This window comes from Chiloscyllium plagiosum, chromosome 13 (genome assembly GCF_004010195.1).
Source record: "Chiloscyllium plagiosum isolate BGI_BamShark_2017 chromosome 13, ASM401019v2, whole genome shotgun sequence".
Classification (NCBI taxonomy): Eukaryota; Metazoa; Chordata; class Chondrichthyes; order Orectolobiformes; family Hemiscylliidae; genus Chiloscyllium; species Chiloscyllium plagiosum.
This window is the reverse complement of record NC_057722.1, coordinates 10429866-10450501: the sequence shown is the minus strand read 5'-3', so window position 1 is coordinate 10450501 and position 20636 is coordinate 10429866. Positions and strand designations below refer to the sequence as shown.

The 20636-nt window shown below is 42.0% G+C and overlaps 1 protein-coding gene across 2 annotated transcripts in view; it reads right to left on the bottom strand.

Annotated features, from left to right (window-relative positions):
- Positions 1–13202: 13202 nt before the first annotated feature.
- LOC122555747 (integrin-linked kinase-associated serine/threonine phosphatase) overlaps positions 13203–20636 on the bottom strand; it is a 33581-nt gene continuing 26147 nt past the window's right edge. For both annotated transcript variants that reach the window (XM_043701828.1, XM_043701829.1), the window contains 2 exons: positions 17808–17889; positions 13203–16006 (listed from right to left, as the gene is read on the bottom strand). In XM_043701828.1, coding sequence (XP_043557763.1) covers positions 15866–16006; positions 17808–17889 — 223 coding nt within the window. In that variant the 3' untranslated portion in view covers positions 13203–15865. The remainder of the gene's footprint in view (positions 16007–17807; positions 17890–20636) is intronic.

Below are 20636 nucleotides of genomic sequence, written 5' to 3'. Positions count from 1 at the left end.
GAAGGGGCAAAAAATATGAAAGGATAAGTGGTGCATGGGATAGGAAGGCTGGTGGTAGGACTAGGGGATCATTGGCTAGGACATGAGGACATTACAACTGTTCTAGAACCAACATCCTAGAAAAAGGAGGCAGATCCTTCAGCCTCTCTCTTATCACCTTGGGTCTGGTTTCAGAGGAACTAGACCTGATTCTATTCTACCTCTACCTCCCCAGAACCAAAGTATGATGGAATGGGGCCTCCTTGATGAAGATGGATTTGTCAAGGCGGGAACATTCTCGAATCATACGTTCCATCTCCTTCAAGAAAATTTGGCCTAGTTAGTTGAAAATGCCATGAGAGCAATTAGCAAATTTGGATTTAGTTATAGAAATAATTGGAAATAAAGAAGAGATATTAGTAAATGTGACTTTGTAGCTACTGGATTGTTCTTAAAAAAATAAATCACTGGTTCACAACAGTCCTGGAGGGAAGGAGACTAAACTTGTGACTCCAGTCCTATGTCAGTTTGATCGACACTTCACTGCCTTCTGAAATGCCTTTTGAGCTGCTCTTTTGTTTGTCAGGCTGGTGGGGTGTGACCAGTGGTGTTCCACAAGAATCAGAACTGGGTCCACTTTTGTTTTGTCATTTTTGAGAAGAGGAGGAATGGTAAGTGTAACAACGTGGTGCTGAACCCTTCTGCTAATTAAGCCCAAACCCCCAGAAAAGCTCACCTCGCCTTGTAATCTTCGGAAGTATGAGTGGGCAGAACTCCCACATTCCACTGAAGAAAAAATATCAGTTTATTCTGTAACTCTAGAAGTGAACGTTAAACAACAACTATTTACAACTCTCAGCCTCTTTCTCTTAAATGCTTGTTATCTGCTTCTCACTCGGTAACAATATACTGTTCCCATAAAACCCCATATTAAAATTACATTAACTTAATTTTCAAAACCAGACATCGGCTGTCATCTCCAGTGTCCTCCATCCTTTAGTTGGAGATCTCCTTGGGTCACCTTTGGTCTTTTGCTGCAAAGATGTTTCATATGAAAAAGATACCCTCTCTGTCTAACTCTTTAAATACTGGCTTCTTTATACCCTAAACATCAGATTGTCTCATTGATTTGATGTTGTCAAAACAATAGAATTCAAATTCAATTGGGTTTTAGTATCCTGGGGCATAATTTAAAATGGTTAGATTCCAACTATTGTGAACAAAGCTGCCAAATGTTACATATTTTCAATTTTCCAGTACACTGAGACTGCTAGTCAGTCACATGACAAGTGCCTATAAGCTCAGTGCAAAACAGCTTTCTCTCTCTTAAAGGTATAGTACGCACTTTCAACTTCATCACGTAAGCTTGCAGATGACACAATTGGTGGTATAGTGGACAGTGAAGAAGGTTATCTAAGATTACAAAGATATCTTGATCAATTGGGTCAATAATCTGAGGAGCAGCTGATGGAGTTTAATTTGGACAAATGTGAGACAGTGTGTTTTGGTAAACAAACCAGGGCAGGACTTATTGTCCCTGGGTAGTAGTGTAGAGCAAAGAGACCTAGGACTTCAGCCAGGTAAATCTGTGTCACAGGGTGGTTAAGAAAGCATTTTAACAGGCTTGCCTTTGTTGCTGTGACCTTGGAATGCAGAAGTGGTGTCATGTTGAGATTGTACAGGATGTTGGTGAGGCCTCTTCTGGAGTACTTTATGCAGTTCTGGTTGCACTGTTATAGAAAGGATATTATTAAACTGGAGAGGGGTCAGAAATGACTTACCAGGAAGTTGCTGGGAATAGACTAAGAAGACTGGGGCGTTCTTTCACTGGAGCATAGAGGGTTGAGGGGTGATCTTATTGAGGTCTGTAAAATCATGAGAAGGTGAATGATGAGGATCTTTCCCCTCAGGTGGGGGAATTCAAAACTAGGGCGCATATTTTTAAGATGAGAAGAGAAAGTGTTTGTGTGTGGAATGTACTGCCAGAGAAAGTGGTGGAATTGGTTACAGTTAGAACGTTTAAAAGAAGTTTGGATACGTTCACAAATAGGAAGGGTTCGGAGGGATATGGGCCAAACATAGTGGAACTAGTTTAGTTTGGGAACATGGTTGGATTGTACGGTCTGTATCCATGCTGTATGACTCTATACAATTCACACCAATGAATATGGACAGTAAGCAAAGTAGAATAGCAAGATATATGGTTTTGTAGTAACAACAGGAAGAGTTAAATTGGATTAACTCATAGTCTGGACATACAAAGATATCAGCCTCAGCAATGAGGTGTTGGCTGATGTGAGAATGGAATGTTAATTACTGGAAGAATGCCAATATGTCTGGGGAACACCAGGGGAGTGTGAAAGGATAATAAATCTCTCTGTAAGAAACATCTAAAGGAGATAAAGAAATGAATATTTTGAAGGACATCTGTAGTCATTCATGTGTGTGGAATGTCCGGAGAACAATAAACAGCTAGTGATATTAATGGGCAAACATGGTAGCACCAAGTGGTTACGTGACTACTGAGATGCTTATGTATTAACCCTTATGTATATGCACACTAATTGCATGGTGTCATATATAATTAACTATTACACATCACATCAGTGTACTATTAGAATTCCACCTAGACTTGTATTGGAGTTACCATGAGTAAGCAGAACATTCTGCTGGATAATCCACAATGAGTTCTTTGTGAGGACAGAGATACCAGTTTCATGAATTCTATAAGTAATATAATTTTTTATTCATAAGTCATTCAAACATCCAACTTGAGTCCACATGCCAGTATTAAAAATGAAAGATTAATGATAATGCTTAATTCAAGAGAATGAAGGTGGCGTATTTACCACTCCTGACATAATCAAGACATTGAATCTCTTGCTGTGCTATCCAAGTCCTCAGTATGATGGCTTGTACAATCGTTGTTTGCTCCAACTAATCTCTCTTTGGGTTCGATTTTCTCTTGTACTTAACAGAAATTGTTCTTCCCTTCTGGCACTCACTGCTTCAATAACACCTCAGAAAACCTGGGGAAATTTTACTCCTTTAGTAAATGTTTTCTATAAGCAGACAAAACGTGAGAAGTCTAGAAGAACTTATTGTATTGTGTAAATGTAAGCTTCATTTAAGAGGCAGATTCATCACTTAAATAATGACACAAGATTTTCAAGAGAAATTGTGAGACATAAATGGATAGTTCTAATTGGTCTTTGGAGGAGCCCAGTCCCTTCTCAATATACTAATGCCAGCCAGAGTTAAAATCAGATTAAATACTATATATTCTGGCAATTCGCTGCTGAAGCCATGTGCTTCAAATCAAATTGATCACATTTTTTGAGAGAGACACAACAATTTGGAGGTCAAAACTGAAGGTTCTTAAACATTCAATGTGCATTTAATGTGAACAACTAAAACAAAACCAAAATATTGAGGGTGCTGGATATCTGAAACAGCCTGTGTTGGAGAAACTCAGCAGGTATGCAAACACCTATGGAGTTTTGAAGGTAAGCCACATTAGGTTCACACTGTTGACCGTTATTCTCTCTGCAGATGCTACCAGACCTGCTAAGATTCATCAACACTTCCTATTTTAATACTTTTTAACTATAGCCAATTGGCTATGAACATGGACTCTATAGACTCGATGAAATCAGAGGGTAAAGGTTTAAGGTAAAAGGGGAAAGATTTAAAAAGGACTTGAAGGGTAACGTTTTCCACAGAGGGTGGTGCATGTATGGAATGAGCAGCCAAGGAAAGTGGTGAAGGTGGGTACAATTGTAACATTTAAAAGGCATCTGGATGGGGATATGAATAGGAAGGGTTTAGACAGATATGGCTCAAATGCTGGCAAATGGGTCTAGGTCAGAGTGGGACGTCTGATCAGTGTCGACAAGTTGGACTGAAAGGTCTATTACTTTGTGACTAAGATAGAAAATTTAAAATATGTTGTTTCAGAAAAAATGCAATTAAATTTATTCTACGTAACAACTGGGTTGTTTAAAAGCAGTTTTAAGAACTTTTCTTTTTCCTTAAAATAAATATTTAGGATATACCTGTTTGTTGCTCGGTGTTTTGAGCTAAAAGGGACATTTTCATCTATTTCATCTCCTGTCCCATTAATGTATTTACAGAAATTGGAAAAGTTATGCATTTTACGAGGGTGGCACGGTGGCTCAGCGGTTAGCACTCCTGCCTCACAGCACCAGGGACCCTGGTTCGATTCCTGCCTCGGGCACCTGTGTGTGGAGTTTGCACATTCTCCCAATGTCTGTGTAGGTGTCCGTGTAGGTATCCTCCCACAGGCCAAAGATGTGAATTGGTCATGCTAAATTGTCCGTAGTGTTGGGTGCCTTAGTCAGGGGTAGGGTAGGGGAATGGGTCTGGATGGGTTACTCTTCAGAGGATCGGTGTGGACTTGTTGGGCTGAAGTACCTGTTTCCATACTGTAAGGAATGGAATCTAATCTACATTATTTCAGAAGTTACACAAATTTACTTTATTGTTAGAGTTTAAACGATGTTAGGTTGTTACAGATCATTGATGGGGAAACACCATCACCTGCAACATCCCCCCCCTCAAACCACACACCATACTGGCTTGATGGGTTCCTTCAATGTTCGTGGGTAATAATCCCAAAACTCCCTCCCTATACCACAGGGACGGCAATTGTTCAAGGCTCATTATCACCTTCTCAAGGGCAATTAGGGATGACTAATTAATGCTGGCTAAACCAATATTGTCCTCTTTATGCAAGTGAATTTTTAAAGAATGCTTTTTTGTGCATTGCAATTTCTAGTTAAATTCTATGACTTTGTAAATTCTTCTCAGTTTATGTAATTGTGAAGTCTCTTTCCTCTGGTCTGGATATCAGAGGAGTCACATTCTCGAGGCTAACAATCAGATTCCCCACAGAAATGCAGAACTCAAACTCCCACTGCTTGGTCCTCTAAACTGTAGCTCCAAATTTCTGTGGGATTCTCTAATCTCAAGTCAAAATGTCAGAAGAATGCCTGGAAGAGTATCTGTTTATTTGTTGACCTATTGGTAAAAGCAGATCAAAAATTAATAAGAAACGCAGGTTGATGTTGAGGCTTGGCTTTTCATCAGAACTTGGTTGTAAGAGTGTGCTATGATGTTGATTCATTCTTGAGAGAAACAAAAGCTCACTCACTTCAATAATTTCAGTCCGAGACCAAAAATCTGAACTAGTAGTGCCGCTTTATTTGTACACTTGCAAGTGGGTGCAATGTCTAATGCCAGGTAAGACAATGACAAATGCACATCAAATCCAACAAACTCTCGAAATTTATACAGTTTGAATCCCCATATTTTTTCCTTATTCCATTGTTTGCCCCCATCCTCCGCGATGTGCAGGTAAAATTTTGATGGATGTGGAAGGCTCCTTTAGGTCCTTGGATGGAGGTGAGGGAGGAGGTGTGGGCGCTGGTTTTACAGTTCCTGCGGTGGCAGGGGAATGTGCCAGGATGGGAGGGTGGGTCGTAGGGGGGCGTGGACCTGACCAGGTAGTCACGGGGGGAACGGTCTTTGCGGAAGGCGGAGAGGGGTGGGGAGGGAAATATATCCCTGGTGGTGGGGTCTGTTTGGAGGCGGAGAGGGGTGGGGAGGGAAATATATCCCTGGTGGTGGGGTCTGTTTGGAGGCGGAGAGGGGTGGGGAGGGAAATATATCCCTGGTGGTGGGGTCTGTTTGGAGGCGGAGAGGGGTGGGGAGGGAAATATATCCCTGGTGGTGGGGTCTGTTTGGAGGCGGAGAGGGGTGGGGAGGGAAATATATCCCTGGTGGTGGGGTCTGTTTGGAGGCGGAGAGGGGTGGGGAGGGAAATATATCCCTGGTGGTGGGGTCTGTTTGGAGGTGGCGGAAATGTCGGCGGATTATTTGGTTTATGAATTGGCCATACTAAATTGCCAATTGTGAAGGGGCAAGTGTAGGGGTATGGGTGGGTTTCGCTTCGGCGGGTCGGTGTGGACTTGTTGGGCCGAAGGGCCTGTTTCCACACTGTAGGTAATCTAATCTAATCTAATCTAAAACAATCACAGACTAATGTGAATTCATTTACTCTGTATCAGAACTTATAATTTGCAGAAATAACATCAATTCGCCTATATCCCACAATTCTGAACCTTCAACATTATTAAAAGTAGAAATTCTTCATTTTAAATACTTAATATAACCACACAATCTAGGTACCATCATGACTGCCCCTGGGTTTCTCTGGGATCTGAGGCTAGTGCAGATAATAGATAATTTACATAGGCTCACGTTTTGTGGCTTTGATCATTGCAGGCATGCATTTTAAAGAATTTCAGTTCACACATTAACTTTAATAAATAGGGGTATAACTCCTAATGAAAGAAACTGAACAGCACAATCCAAACTTTAGTTCCCAAGGTAAATGAACTCACTTTTGGGAAGGGGAAAAATTGCCCCAAATTATGGGGTCAAACAAAACCCGAAGAATTGCAGAAGCTGGAAATCAAAAGTAAAAACAAAAACAAATTGCTGGAAAAAGTCAGGACTGTCTTGAAGAAGGGTCACTGGACCCAAAACATGCTTCCTCTCTGTAGGTGCTGCCAGACCTCCAGAGTTTTTCCAGCATGTTCTGCTTTGTGCCCAGATTATGGGATCTTTGTTACGGCGCGGATGCAAGCTGGAGTCAGACCCACAGAGGCAGGCTAGTCCAAAGACCATGTCATATCAAGTCACTCAGGATTCACCACAATTCTACTTCAGAAGCCATGCTGAAGTTAAATAAAATCAAAAGTTTATGCAATGCAATTTAATAGGTACTTAAAGAACCGGTGATAAAATCCCATTCAATAAGTGGAAAGAGCATTAATTACATGATCCTTTCTAAAAGCAAACATTTGTATTCATAACTCCATCAAAACATTCACCTCAACAATATACTCTTAGAACTGGCAAACTACGCTTCACACTGTGATACTAAGTTTTGGAAGCAATATTGTTATAATTATAGTCATGAATGCTAAGCCAGTAGTTAGTATTTTTAAAACCTCAGCCATAGGCAAGCTTTTTAAAATGAAGTTAAAAGGTAGGGGATTTAAATAACTTCAAGTTTAACAGTATCCTCGACATTATGAGCATTTAGGTCGATTTTAGAAAATCATAACTCACCTTCATAATACAGCCCTTGCTCCATCAAAAATAGACTCAGTACAGAATTTCAAATGGCTTTAATATATTCACATTCTTTTGAGTCATGCCCTTCCCATTTCCATTGTTCCTCCCGGCAAAGACTGGAGAATCAGAAATGGGGGAAGAGGCTTCTGAACAGAGAACATTCGGAATCCCCTTCTCTTTAATATTAATGACAATGATCTGGGTCATTCAGATGCAGGTACCAAGTTTGGATAGGGGTCTCCAAGAAGATCTATGGCTCTTTATGATTTTATGAAAATGTAGTCACGGGGTGAGGTCAAAGTGTTATTTACTTGGAGAGGTTGCTGGTGATGGGGCCTTTTCATTAGGCCTGTGTTGTCCTTTTGCTGATGGTGTTCCACACTGGGTGTTCAAGAAGTCCCTTGATTTTTGACCCAGTAATGTTAACAATATATGCCCAAATAAGACTGGCTTGCAACTTGGAGGTAGACAACTTTCCGTTGATTTTGCTGCTTGAGAGTAGAGGCCGCATGGCTTGAAGGGACTGTCAAAGTTAGCTGCCAGTTTGAAGTTTCAAAAATTACTTTCCTTGTCAGATTTAATATATCAAAGTTATTTTTGGCTGGAGTTATAGTTGGCTACAAAATGCCAAAACAAAATCTATCCAGCATTTACTCAAAAAAAAATTAATTAAGTTGTGCAGTTGCTGTTGTGAGGTGATGTGCAGAACAAAAAGCAAATATTTCTGTGGGGAGTGGTGGGGGTAAGGGGATGGAATATGCCTTGAATTGCCAAAGAAATAAATCTCAGTACTTACAAACCCTTTGGCTTTCTAAATTTATTGGTCTACTTGAGATTTTACTGGTGTAAAGATGTATGGCTTAAATAATGATAAAGCCACATTTTGTGACCTCTATCTGTCATTACCATACTCAGGGCTACTTGTGGATAATAATGTTTTAATAATATTTTCTACTTTCCATTTTGGTGGTTGGCTAGTTTGATGTTAATGAAGAACTGCAGTTTTAAGTTCCCTTGGTGCTGTACAATGAGATTTTACAATCGCCGTTATGCCACGGCTACCAATCTATTGGCTCAAGTAAAGAAGCAAATCCAGAAGTGCCCAGGGCCCTTTTATAGATAGGGATGTAATACTGCTCAGTATGTCTCAGATCATTTGTTCATCTGATATGCCTAGACCAAAAGGCATTCAGGTGATTGCATGCTTGCGCTACAGCATAATGAGAAGGAAGTTTACTGCTGCCATACATCTATATAAAAATAATGTCTTTGGAAAGATGGATTCAAAATAAAAAATAAAGTGTACCCCCATGAGAGCAACAATCTGCTGAAATCGTGACTAAACAAAAATGCCATTTGTGATTGGAAGTAATACCCCTGATAAGGGTGAACCCAGGCCCAACACTACATGAATGGCAACAGAGGCATTTTCATAAAACCCCAAAGGAACAAAAGGGCTGCTTTTCCAAGATTCAAACCCACCAAGTCTTTCCTCATTTAACAATCACAGAAGAGGTTAGATAGAAAATTATTTGCTTAGACTGCAGGACTTCATTTTTCATTCATGCATTGGTGATCATAGCAATCCAAATTCAGCTACACACCAGCATCATGTGCACGTTGTTGACTGAAACTCCACAATGTAGACTTCCCCAGAGATTTCCACTGTACCATCCTCCATCAAATTCAAACTCCCACTGTTTGACTGGCAACCAATGTAGGTTAACAAGTGTAACAAACATAGGTCAGCATGGTGGCTCAGCGGTTAGCACTGTTGCCTCACACGGGACCTGGGTTCGAATTCCCATCTTGGGTGGCTGTCTGCGTGGAGCTTGCAGATTCTCCCTGTCTGTGTGGGTTTCCTCCCACAGTCCAAAGATGTGCAGGTCAGGTTAACTGGCAATGCTAAATTGCCCATAGTATTAGGTGCATTAGTCATGGATAAATGTTGGGAAATGGGTCTGGGTGGGTTACTCTTTGGAGGATCGGTGTGGACTTGTTAGGCCAAATGGCCTGTTTCCACACTGTAGGGAATCTAATCTAATCTAATCATAGGGCTGATAGGGGAATGAGACATGGAGCAATTAAGGATGAGTGTCTGAATTTTGAACGAGGTCAAGTTTATGAAGGGTAGAATTTGGGAGACTGGCTTGGAGTGTGTTGAAGTGGTGAAATAGACAAGTGATAGGCTGGGACAGGGGCAAAGTCTGGAATGGAGTGGAAACACATGGTGATAGTGATTCAGTGGATTCAACAGGATAGGTAAACTTTCTACTGGTGGGGGTAATCTAACATGAAAGGGCATAGTCTTAAAATTACAGTCAGGTCATTCAGGACTGAAATCAGGAAGTACCTTGCGTTGGGGGAAATCTGAGGCTATTGATTCCAAAGCCTATGGACGGTAGGGTACAATTGAGGGTACCCTACAACTGAGTTGATGGAGTTAAGATACAGATTGACCTGGATCTAGCTGAATGGTAGATCAGGCTTGAATAGCCTCTTCTTGTTCCTATTTCCTCTGTCTAGTATTCGAGATTGTCTGGAGGAGAGTATCTGCATTTCTACTTCCTCTTAAAGCACAAAGTTACCAGGGAGAACTAAAAATCAAGGGGTAACGAGGACAGCTCTATCAAGCAAACTACTGAATCATAACGATCCAAACTCAAGTGCAGCTAATAGGAACAAACATGATTTAAAGATGCAGCAGTTGTGTAAAACAAGCCAAAACAAAGCTGCCAAAAACACAAACTAGCCTCAATAAGACTTTAGGGTGGACATGTTAGAAACTTCTACTGGCTAAGCATCTGCAATGCTGGCCTTGGTCTAATTGAAACGCCTGGACAGTGGCTGAAGCAATTGCACTAATGAGGTTTGTGCAAGTCCAATGGAAAGATGGGGCGAACACAAATCCGGAATAGAATCCGCATCCAGTTTTCCACTGTTTCTGAGCCGAGAACAAGCACTTAATTTCCACCACAGTGAATGGTACTTTTGCAAATTGGGAGCTTCTAGTTTGACAATGTCCAAAGAAACATTCTTAATACACTAGAACTCAGACCATTCACTGCATCTAAACGAAGTACATCTGGCAGAGTGAGGGGCAAGTTATAAATTTGTCAGTCCCCAGCCCCCAAACAGCAAATGGGTTATTACTTTTTTTCTTAAGGAAACCACGTGGCAATCAAGGGATCGGAAGTCTCTAATATAATGCTCTGCCAATGCATAGCTGCTACCTCGACACATACAAGATGGTTTCTGGGTCTGTAAGGTTAGACCTTACTGCACAAAAATATTTTATTTCCAACCAGCTTTTCTTCCTGCACTGGGTGACAGAGCAGACAGACGGAATGGAAACAAAATCAGAAATTGCTGGAAAGGCTCAGATCTGGCTGCATTTGTGGAGTGAAATCCAGAGCTAACATTTTGGGTTCAATGACCCTTCCTCAGATCTGGGAACAGAATGGATATCAATATGGTTCTGAAAGTGTTCATACTGGGGAGTGCTATAAGCACCACCAAACATCATGATGTCATGTGGACTTGTTTGAGAACAGCTTGGGACTCTAAATAATGAGACCTATAACTCCTCAGTTTTTGTAACAATGACCATCAAACAAATATAACCAGTAACTAGATGTTAAAGTGCAACAAATATACCCTTGTTAACCACAGGACATTCTCTTCTAGTTAAGTTTTCCTTGACGTGATGTGTGTGTGTGTGTGTGTGTGTGTTTGTGTCTCATATAGAAAGTTAAGTTAAATGAAGCAAAATTTTGAAGATTAATATTAGAACGTGTTGGGCAGTACTTCATCCAGTAGTTCCCATGGTTGTACAGTTAGTGAGAGACACAAACAGGGACAATGTCCTTCATCTCTCAGCCAATGGCTCCACTATTATTTTTAAACTTATTGTTCATAGGAAAATTCTGCCACAGATATCACATTTCAAGTATCATAAGTACACCAAGGCAGAGAGAAAGTCAGTAATTTCTCAGTTTTGTTTTATTTCGTTGGAGTTGAAATTTTACATTAGAAATCTTCAAGTTTCTTTGTCAAACAGAAGTTGAACCTTGACTGACCTCTGCACCTACTAAACTTACTCTAATCCCTAAACCTGAACAGCAAGCAGTCTAAAGGAAAGTTGTACAACATCATGGGATGACAACCATCAAAGGGATGGCCAGGTTAAGGTCAATGTTCTATCTAATGTTAGTTCTTAAAGTTTATACAAATCACAAGGAGAAAAATGCTGAGGGTACTAGAGTGGAAGGTTCTGAATGATAGTGACACAAGAGATCACAACTAAATCTACGTAGCAACTCATGATTGGCAGCATGGTAGTGCTGAATTTCCATTCTAGCACAATACAAAAGAATGTCATTGGCTAAATACACTTTTCCAAAATCCATTATCTGGAAAAGTGGGGAGGGTGGGGTGAAATAGAAAATAAACTAGCATCCATCATGAACACCTTGTACTCGTGAAGGAAAAATAATGAGCACAGTGAAAGTCTGATTTATATTTCCACTTCAGATGACCTCTCATATTTGAAGTGGAATGGATCAATGATACATCATCAAGCCATGACCCACATCTAAGTCCTGTCAAGCACCATCTCAAGTCTTTCCAAAATAATCCAGTGAAATGAAATGATGTGTGTTCATATGTATGTGATAGATCTAGTGTTTCTCAACTTGCACTAGAGCAGCAGTGGCTGGATAATGATATATATTGCTACATGTGTATAGGCGAAAGAGACGAACATGGACAGGATTGTGCATGAAAGCTTTTGCGTGAAATGTCTTTCACAATCAAAATGCTTTTCACTATCAAAATATATCAAAAATGCTACAAGCTAGAATATGCCAAGAATATTGAATGACCTAAACTGGGAGAGCAGTTTCTGCATATCTCACGGGGGACATAACTGTAATGTAGCTGAGGTATATACCTCAACCTTACATAAATTTTCTAACAATGTAATCCATCCATGTGAATATAACCTTTCTAAAACCTTAATGTGTTGCTACCTTGTGGTGTACCAAATCAAATCAAAACTGGTTTAGGACAGTATGGGTAGTTTTATAAAATATAATTGCTTTCTTGGTTTGAAGTCAGGCTGCAGGTTACTTTGCAAGATCAAGTTTCATTTCCATGTATTATTAGACAACATCACGTGCAATACATGCTGCCTACCTACTACACTAATCTCTGGCACATCACTTGCTCAATATATTCATTCTACCACATTTCACACCAAGGTGTTGCGGGGTGGGGGGGGGGGGGGGGTCATTTCATCATACTAAAGAAAAGTCCATGATAGCCGAAAGATTTTTTTTTAAAACACATTTCTCAACAGGTCCCTTAATCACCACAAATTCTGTAAATGTTGGACAGAATTCATATTGTAGTAGAGTTACAACTGAGAAAGGGTATGCCTTAAAAGCGATTAAAAGAACTGGGCTTCAGTCCCAGGACACTAGCACCCACAACTCGGGCACCCTTGTGAATCAGCTAGCAACATGAATGGCAAACTCCTGCTCTTATAGAAGAATGCCTTGGTCAGTTCCTTTCCTTCTGAAAAATGTAGATCCCATGCCAAACCCCCTGGGTTCCGAATTAGATTATGAAATGCGATCATTCATTAAAATGAAGAAGCTGCACTAATAGTTTGCAGAAACTCCCAGGTAAGTATCTATTACATGGATATACAGCTACTCTGAAGTTATGAAGAAGAGGTTAACAAAGTGAATCCAACCAAGAAATATTTGATGCTGCATATGACAAACTGCAGGGATAGCCGTGAAAAGCTACAGGAAATGACTCAACTGGACATGTCAATGTGTATACCATGCTGGTATTATCGTTGCATATGATAACAATGTATGGGGGTAACTGCTTGCAATCTACAGTCTTAAGCCTCAAGTGCAGTGGTTAAAAAGCTGGAATCTCAGTGAAAGAAACAGTTTTTAATTATTGCTTTTCTTCAATCCACATACATTCGTATTCACAAATAACTTTAAAAACAAGGAATGAGAGAGAAAAATCCATCATCAAAATCTGGGACATCCTATTTATTTTGTCATTGTTAGTCAGTAGTCACGACAAATGATATGAAGGCCGTGCGTTCTTGACTACAAATGGTGATAGTTGAGGTCCTGAGATCACATTACTTTTAAACTGAAGCACTTTTTACTCAACTCTTATCAAAATAGTCAGGTATGGTGCAAACATCTGTATCCACATAACAGTGAGAGACCCAGCTCGGGGCGATGTCAGAAAAACAGAGTACAAGAGGTAATGCTCTGAACTAAATATTGAGTCCAAGAGACTATAAAGCTTGTGTTGAGCTCAACTGGAATACTGCAGCAAGTCAAGGATGTAAATATCAGCATGGGAGCAAAATGGTTTATTGAAACAGCAAGCAACTGAATGGTTGGGGTCATTCCCATTTCATTCTGTTTCTCTCTTCAGATCCTGCCAAACCCACTGAGCTTTTCCACTACTTTGTTTTTATTCCCATTGTCCAGCATGCAGAGTATTTTGTTTTCATTTCCATAAATTATTTGGCCTCATGTGGAACTCGCATATAATTTCCCTAATAGATCTAATACTGGTCCCAAAGTCAGGTAAACAGAACCATCCTGGTACCATAGAAGCAGATGGCCTCCCATGACAGGGGTGGTGGTGGGACTGTGGGGGAGGGAGGAGAAGGGGAAAACTTCGAGACTTCTGTTGCCTCTGAAACAATGACCACTGGGGACCCAGTGTTTACTGATTATTGACAGCATTAGAAGTTGCCTGTGAGGACCATTCATGAGTGTTGGTTGCGAGGCCCAGTTGGTTGCGAGGGGTTCGCTTTTAAAAATATCCTGCAGCAATGGTATACTTACATATCAAGTAAGTTAAATTTCATTTTAATGCAAAATTACAGGGAAAAGGCAGCAGAAGGAACTAATTTTAACATGTTTAGAGAGCCTGTTGGGCTGAATGGTCTGTTATGGTACCACAATAACTCTGTGATTCTATGATGTGGAATTTCTTTTCCACTCCTGACCTTGAGACATGCTTCAATTCCCTACAAAAGCCATGAACCAAAGGCCTGGTGTGTTGTTACTGACCTAAGGGCACTGTACAAATACAACTGCAGCAGCCATGTAAAGTAAGTGGGACATGAAACGGGTCAGGTTTCAGGACCAGAAAGATTGAGCAATGATGAAGACGGTCACTGAAGAGGTTTATGAAAACGGCTCAGAGGATGAGCGTTTAAAATTGTGGGAGCAGATCGGATAAGTTGAGATTGCTCTCCTAAGAGCAGAGAAGACTAAGAGGAGATTTGCAAGAAATATGGGAGGTGGAATAATTAAGTATAAATTGTTTGCAGTGACTGAAGATTCAATACCCAGATGACAGAGATTTGAGGCAAAGGAACAAGTGGAACATTTTCTCATGCAGTAACCGGTTAGGATTTGGAATACACTGCTTGATAGGGTGGTGGACACAGATAAGACCCTAGCATTCACAACGGAAATGGAAAAAAAACACTCAAATCTGCAGGGAGCTGGGGAAGGAACTGACTGGATTGATCATGAAAGAGTAATTGCCGGCTCAATGGGCTGGAATAGCCTCCTGTGCTGCATTGCTCTTTGATTGTTTACGGCTGGAGATGAAGCAGAATTCAGTAGCTCTGTAGTCAGGGCTGCTAATCTATTATTGATGTTAACAGTCATAATGCCATCCTGCACAAGGTGAAGCAGCAGCTCTGCATGAGAAGGAAAGAGAGCTTCATTGTATTAAAAGGTTAGCCTTTGTGGGGAAAAAGATAAGGTGGATTACTAAAATGCACCAGAGTGCGCACTTGCTCATTGTCTCATTACTGCCCAATTTTGCTTCACCATGTACTGTAATGTAATTAGGGTCTGAGCAACTATCCTCATGTATGTTTCTGCAAGAGAAGGCACTGATAGGAACCACCACTAGAAGGTGTTGGACAACAAAATAACATGTCAGTGCTTGTACTGAAATGAGATGTTACAGCAAACCATTTGGAAAAGAAACAACTTTAACTAGGATTCAACCAACAACAGACCTCAACACCAGCATGAACAAACGAGGCGACAATAACAGTATATAAAACAGAATCTTGAACTCATTAAAGACTTCCACACATTACAGTCTGGGATGGAGGACTTCAAAATCCTTTCCTGGCATCTGGTTCTGGATGTTATTTCTCAAAACTACCACTGTCTCAGACAAGAGTGGCCGCAAGCCAGTCTGTGTACAGGCCGTACTCCTTGGCCCTTCTATCCATGCACACGTTAGCATTCCAACACCAGCAGGTGCAGAGAAATGTTGCCAAGTCAACTCTGTTCCGCCATGTGATTGAGTGGTGAGAAAAAGTTTTTTTTTTAAAAACAAGAATTGGTTCAGCTTACTAAACAGAGGAGGCAGCAGCTCCACCATTGGGTTATTGGAGACAAAAATAAAGGATCTCTGCTATTGTCAGGTGCACGGATGTTTACATCTAGGAGTGTTGGTCAGTGGCAGGTTGGCAACTCGACAATATCAGATGAGAGGAGTAAGGAAATAAAAGTTAAGCATTTTACTTTTAAATTTCTGAAGTGTCCTGAGGTTGTCCCATCTTTTCCCTTCAAGATTGGCAAATCCTCCTGGACACCTGTATTCACCTACGAGATATTCTCATTGAGGCAGGGTCCTCATGTCAATGCCTGATGGCGACCAAAATGATGGTGACATTATCCGCAGAGCCCCGGCGGACTGCCTCACTGGCCAATCTGTTACAGGCAGCTTCAAACTGCACGTCCTGTGCCGACTTCCCTGGCCTTGCAGTCAGAGTCTTGTCCTGTGGGTTGACACAAAGACCACCCGATGGAGTTACTGGTTTACAACTCAGGTAAGCAGCTGATACAGACAGGTTCAAGACGAGAAAACTCCTGGGGGCCCAGTTTGGTACCTTCTGTGGATTTGAGGGAGTAGGGTACGCATTCGCTGATTGTTACTGCTGGACAAACCGAACCATGCAATGCTTGGCTGAAAACCCCAGGGGCATCCTTGTCCTTTGGTTGTCTTACCAGAACACTGGCTGCGAACTGGATGGAACTTATTACCCTATTCAAAAGTGTCTAAACTTTATCCAGTATGTGTAACCAAAGAGTCACCCCGCTCCATCCAGTTTTGGAATTTAAAGTCATAGTAGTAGCCCGCATTAGAACTGGCCTTGGGATTCAGAATGGAGAGTAAGAAAACTTGTTGCCTTTCTAGAGATTCCTGCCTGTCCAGTGACACCTGTTGTGCATATGAGGATGCTGACTAAATTCACAATGGGTGTTGGGACATTATCCATTAGGAGTATGTATAATGTACGGGCACTTTACAAATTAATGTAGAGAGCTGAGTGCCCCTGGAACAGTCAGTAAGCTGGAACATTATCCATCTTTTTGACCCCTGCCTTTTCTCATGCCTCACAAGAGACAACATGCCAATGGAAGGCAATGAAGGAAATGACAAGCAAGGTAACCTTGTGATTTTTGAAACATATGGATAGGTGGTTTGACTCTCCTGTTCCTCGGATGCTGTCTGATCTACTGTGCTTTTCCAGCACCACACTTTCTGACAACATTCAGATCACTGCAGTTGCACAGCTTATAAAAGACATTGGTCATGATCTTCCAGGCATGAGGAGCATAGGACTGGCTTGATGGAGTAACTGCTCGGTGGCACAGTGGTTAGCACTGCTGCCTCACAGCGCCAGAGACCCGGGTTCAATTCCCGCCTGAGGCGACTGACTGTGTGGAGTTTGCACGTTCTCCCCGTGTCTGCATGGGTTTCCTCCGGGTGCTCCGGTTTCCTCCCACAGTCCAAAGATGTGCAGGTCAGTGAATTGGCCATGCTAAATTGCCCGTAGTGTTAGGTAAGGGGTTCATGTAGGGGTATGGGTGGGTTACGCTTCGACGGGGCGGTGTGGACTTGTTGGGCCGAAGGGCCTGTTTCCACACTGTAAGTAATCTAATCTAATCTACATTCATGCTGTTTTGTTATGTCCACCATAGAAAGTGGATGCTTCAGTTTTCTCAGAATCATAGAATCCCTAAAGTGTAGAAGCAGGCCATTTGTTCCATCAAGACCATGCTGACCTTCCAAAGAGCGTTCCACCCAGACATCCCTACCTCATCCCTGTAACCTTGCATTCCCCATGGCTAATCCACCTAGCGTGCACATCCCTGGACACTATGGGCAACTTTGCCTGGCCAATTCGACACAGGAAATGCAGGGTTACAGGGATGGGATGGGGGTCTGGGTGGGATGCGCTTTGGACGGTCAGTGTGGACTTGTTGGACCGAATGGCCTGCTTCCACACTGTAGGGATCCTATGGGGCTGGGTAGAGTTGAAGTAAAGTGCAATGTAAGTGGGAAGGCCTGGAGTGGCAGGTTGGGGAAGCAGCTGTTGCTCAGTCAGGAAACGATCTGGAACAGCCCAGAAAGGGCAATTGCTGGTGGACTGGGAAACCTGAAGCTGTTCAATAAGCAATCTGCAGGGACGTATTGGCTGGAGGTCGTGACATATCAAAACCTTCATCCAACCTGCAAAACTTTACAAAATTCACCAGAGGAAAGCACACCACTGACACACCAGCAAACTGTACCTCAAGTATTGCTGAAACAAACTGAACAGCTTCCTCTGGGGTGAAAGCTTTAAATAATCCATCACAAGCCAGGAGAATAAACCTGTAAAGAAATAGAGAAAAAAAATCACACAGTTGTCATAGGAAAGCATTGTTTCAGAAGCAGTGCCGATTTGTATTTGGACGAAAAGCAGCACAACACATTTCCCTACGGTTTACACTTTCTTTGGGTGGTGGCTCCCTCTCCAATACCTCAGTCATTAGACCACTATTCATGTCTGAGCACTTCGTGCTAGAAACTGTACTGAGGGCAGCAGAGCCCAATTCTGTAACAAAAACAAAAGTTGCTGGCAAAATTGAGCATGTCTGACAGCATCTGTGGGAAGAAAGCAGACTTAACATCTGGAGTCCTATGACTCTTCATCAGAACTGATAGCAGCTAGGGGAAAGAAAAATGGTATTTATGCTGAAAAAAAGTTGGGGTGAATGGATAGTTGGAGCCCAGAGAGAAAAAGAGACAGAGATATGAAAGGTGCAGTCAGACAAGGGCATTATGATAGTAGGGCAGGACAGAAGAAGGTGAACAAGTAATAATGAGAGCTGGGAGTAGGAGAGAATGGGTAGGTTGTGCTGAAAGCAATCCACATCACAACAAAGGCTGGGTGTGAGGGCTCAATTATGTCTTTTATCTCAACTTATTACCACAGGGGGCAAATTCCTCAGCCACATTTGAACTGGGAATTGGCCACTAGAGAGAGGACCCAATGCAGAACTGTCAGTTAGCCTTTAATGACTATCTCTAAGTGTACCAAGCATTTAGAGGAGATAAATGGAAATGACCATTATTTCACAATTATTATTAAATGCATCACCTCAATCATTCCAGTCATGAGACATGCAAAAGAACAGAATAACACAGTTGGTACCAACATCTAAAGATGAATTTTCCATGAAGTGACAAATTTGTAACAGCAAAATTTTAAGGTGATATATGCAGTGGATGCAGACCTTCAAACATTTTTAATGCAGAGGTACATAGATGCTTGAAAAGATTTAGATATGTAGGATTGTAGGGTTGAGGTTAAAAATCAGATCAGCCAGGATCTTACTGAATGCTTGAGTGACCCAATTTTATTCATTGTATGAATATTATTGAGGCAGGGAGGCAAGTTCACACTCTTAGACAGCCCGAACCTACTCCATTATTGCCTTTTCCCTCGCAACTTGTGACTGAAAGGATTCTAGTGACGTGGTTAGAAATGGCAATTATCTGGTCAGTTCAATCAACCCTGCTAGAGAAATCTGCCTCATGTTGTGGGTGAAAGAGGAGGAAACAAAGAAAATGGGAACAGCAGTGTACTATTGTACCCTTTGAGCCTACTCCACCATTCAGTATGATCACGACTGATTATCCTACTCTGTATTCTGTTCCTGGGTAGGGAAAGAGGGTAAATGAGGAAACTGTTGAAATCCACATTTATCCCGTGTGGTCGCAGGGTCCCAAGGCAGAATATGAGGCGTTCTGCCTTCAGGCATAGAGTGCTAACGGTTTGACTGTAGAGGGGGCCCAGGACCTGCATGTCCTTGGCGAAGTGGGAGGGGGAGTTGAAGTGTTCAGCCACGGGGTGGTGGGATTGGTTGGTGCGGGTGTCCCACGCCTCATATTCTGCCTTGGGACCCTGCGACCACACGGGATAAATGTGGATTTCAACAGTTTCCTCATTTACCACCACCTCTCCTCAGACCGCCCACCCCCCATTATCCCTGTGCCAAGCCTCCAACTCGGCACAGCCCTCCTGACCTGTCCATCACCTTTCCCATCTATTCGTTCCACACTCCTCTCCGACCTATCATCTTCTCCCCCACCTTTATCTACCTATCACTTTCTCAGCTACCTTCACCCCCAACCCCACCCCTGTGCCATTTATCTCTCAGCCCCCTGGCCCCACACGCCTCATTCCTGATAAAGGGCTTATGCCCGAAACTGCTCCTCGGATGCTGCCTGAGCTGCTGTGGCTTTTCCAGCACCACAGTCTCGACAATGTTTTGGCCTCAACTGCTTCCTCTGGCAGAGAAATCCACAGACTCACCACTCCCTTGGGGGGGGTTGGAATTTCTCTTCATTTCAGCCCTAAATAGTCTACCCTTGTACTCTTAGGCTGTGACCCCTGCTTCTGGACTTCTTGGTCATCGGGAATATCCTTCCTGTTTTCACAAGTATAGGCGAGTGAGAATTTACTGGTTTCTGTGAGATTCCCTGGACCCACCCACAATCTTCTACAATCGAGTCAACGTTAACTGATCTGGAGTCTCTTCATACATTGATTCCTGGAATGACAGGAATCAGTCTGGCACTCCCTCCAGAGCATTCTTCCCAATAAAAACAAAGCAAAATTGCACATTATATTCCAGCAAATCATCTTGCCATCATAGAGTCATAGAGATATACAGCACAGAAACAGACTCTTCAGTCCAACTTGTCCATGCTGACTAAATATTCTATATACATCTATTCCCATTTACCAGCATCCCTCTAAACCCTTCCTATTCATATGCCCATCTAGATGCCTTTTAAATGCAGTTATCCATATCAGCCTCCACCATTTCCTCTGCAGCTCATTCCATACACCCACCAACCTCTGTGAAAAAAGTTGCCCCTTAGGTCCCTCATATATTTCCCCTCGCACCTTAAACCTATGCCCTCTAGCCCTGGATGCCCCATGTCAGGAAAAAGACCGTGCTTATTTATCCTATCCATGCCCCTCATGATTTTATAAGCCTCTGTCAGGTCATCCCTCAGCCTCCATGAAAAACAGCCCCAGACTGTTCAGCCTCTCCCTATAGCTCAAA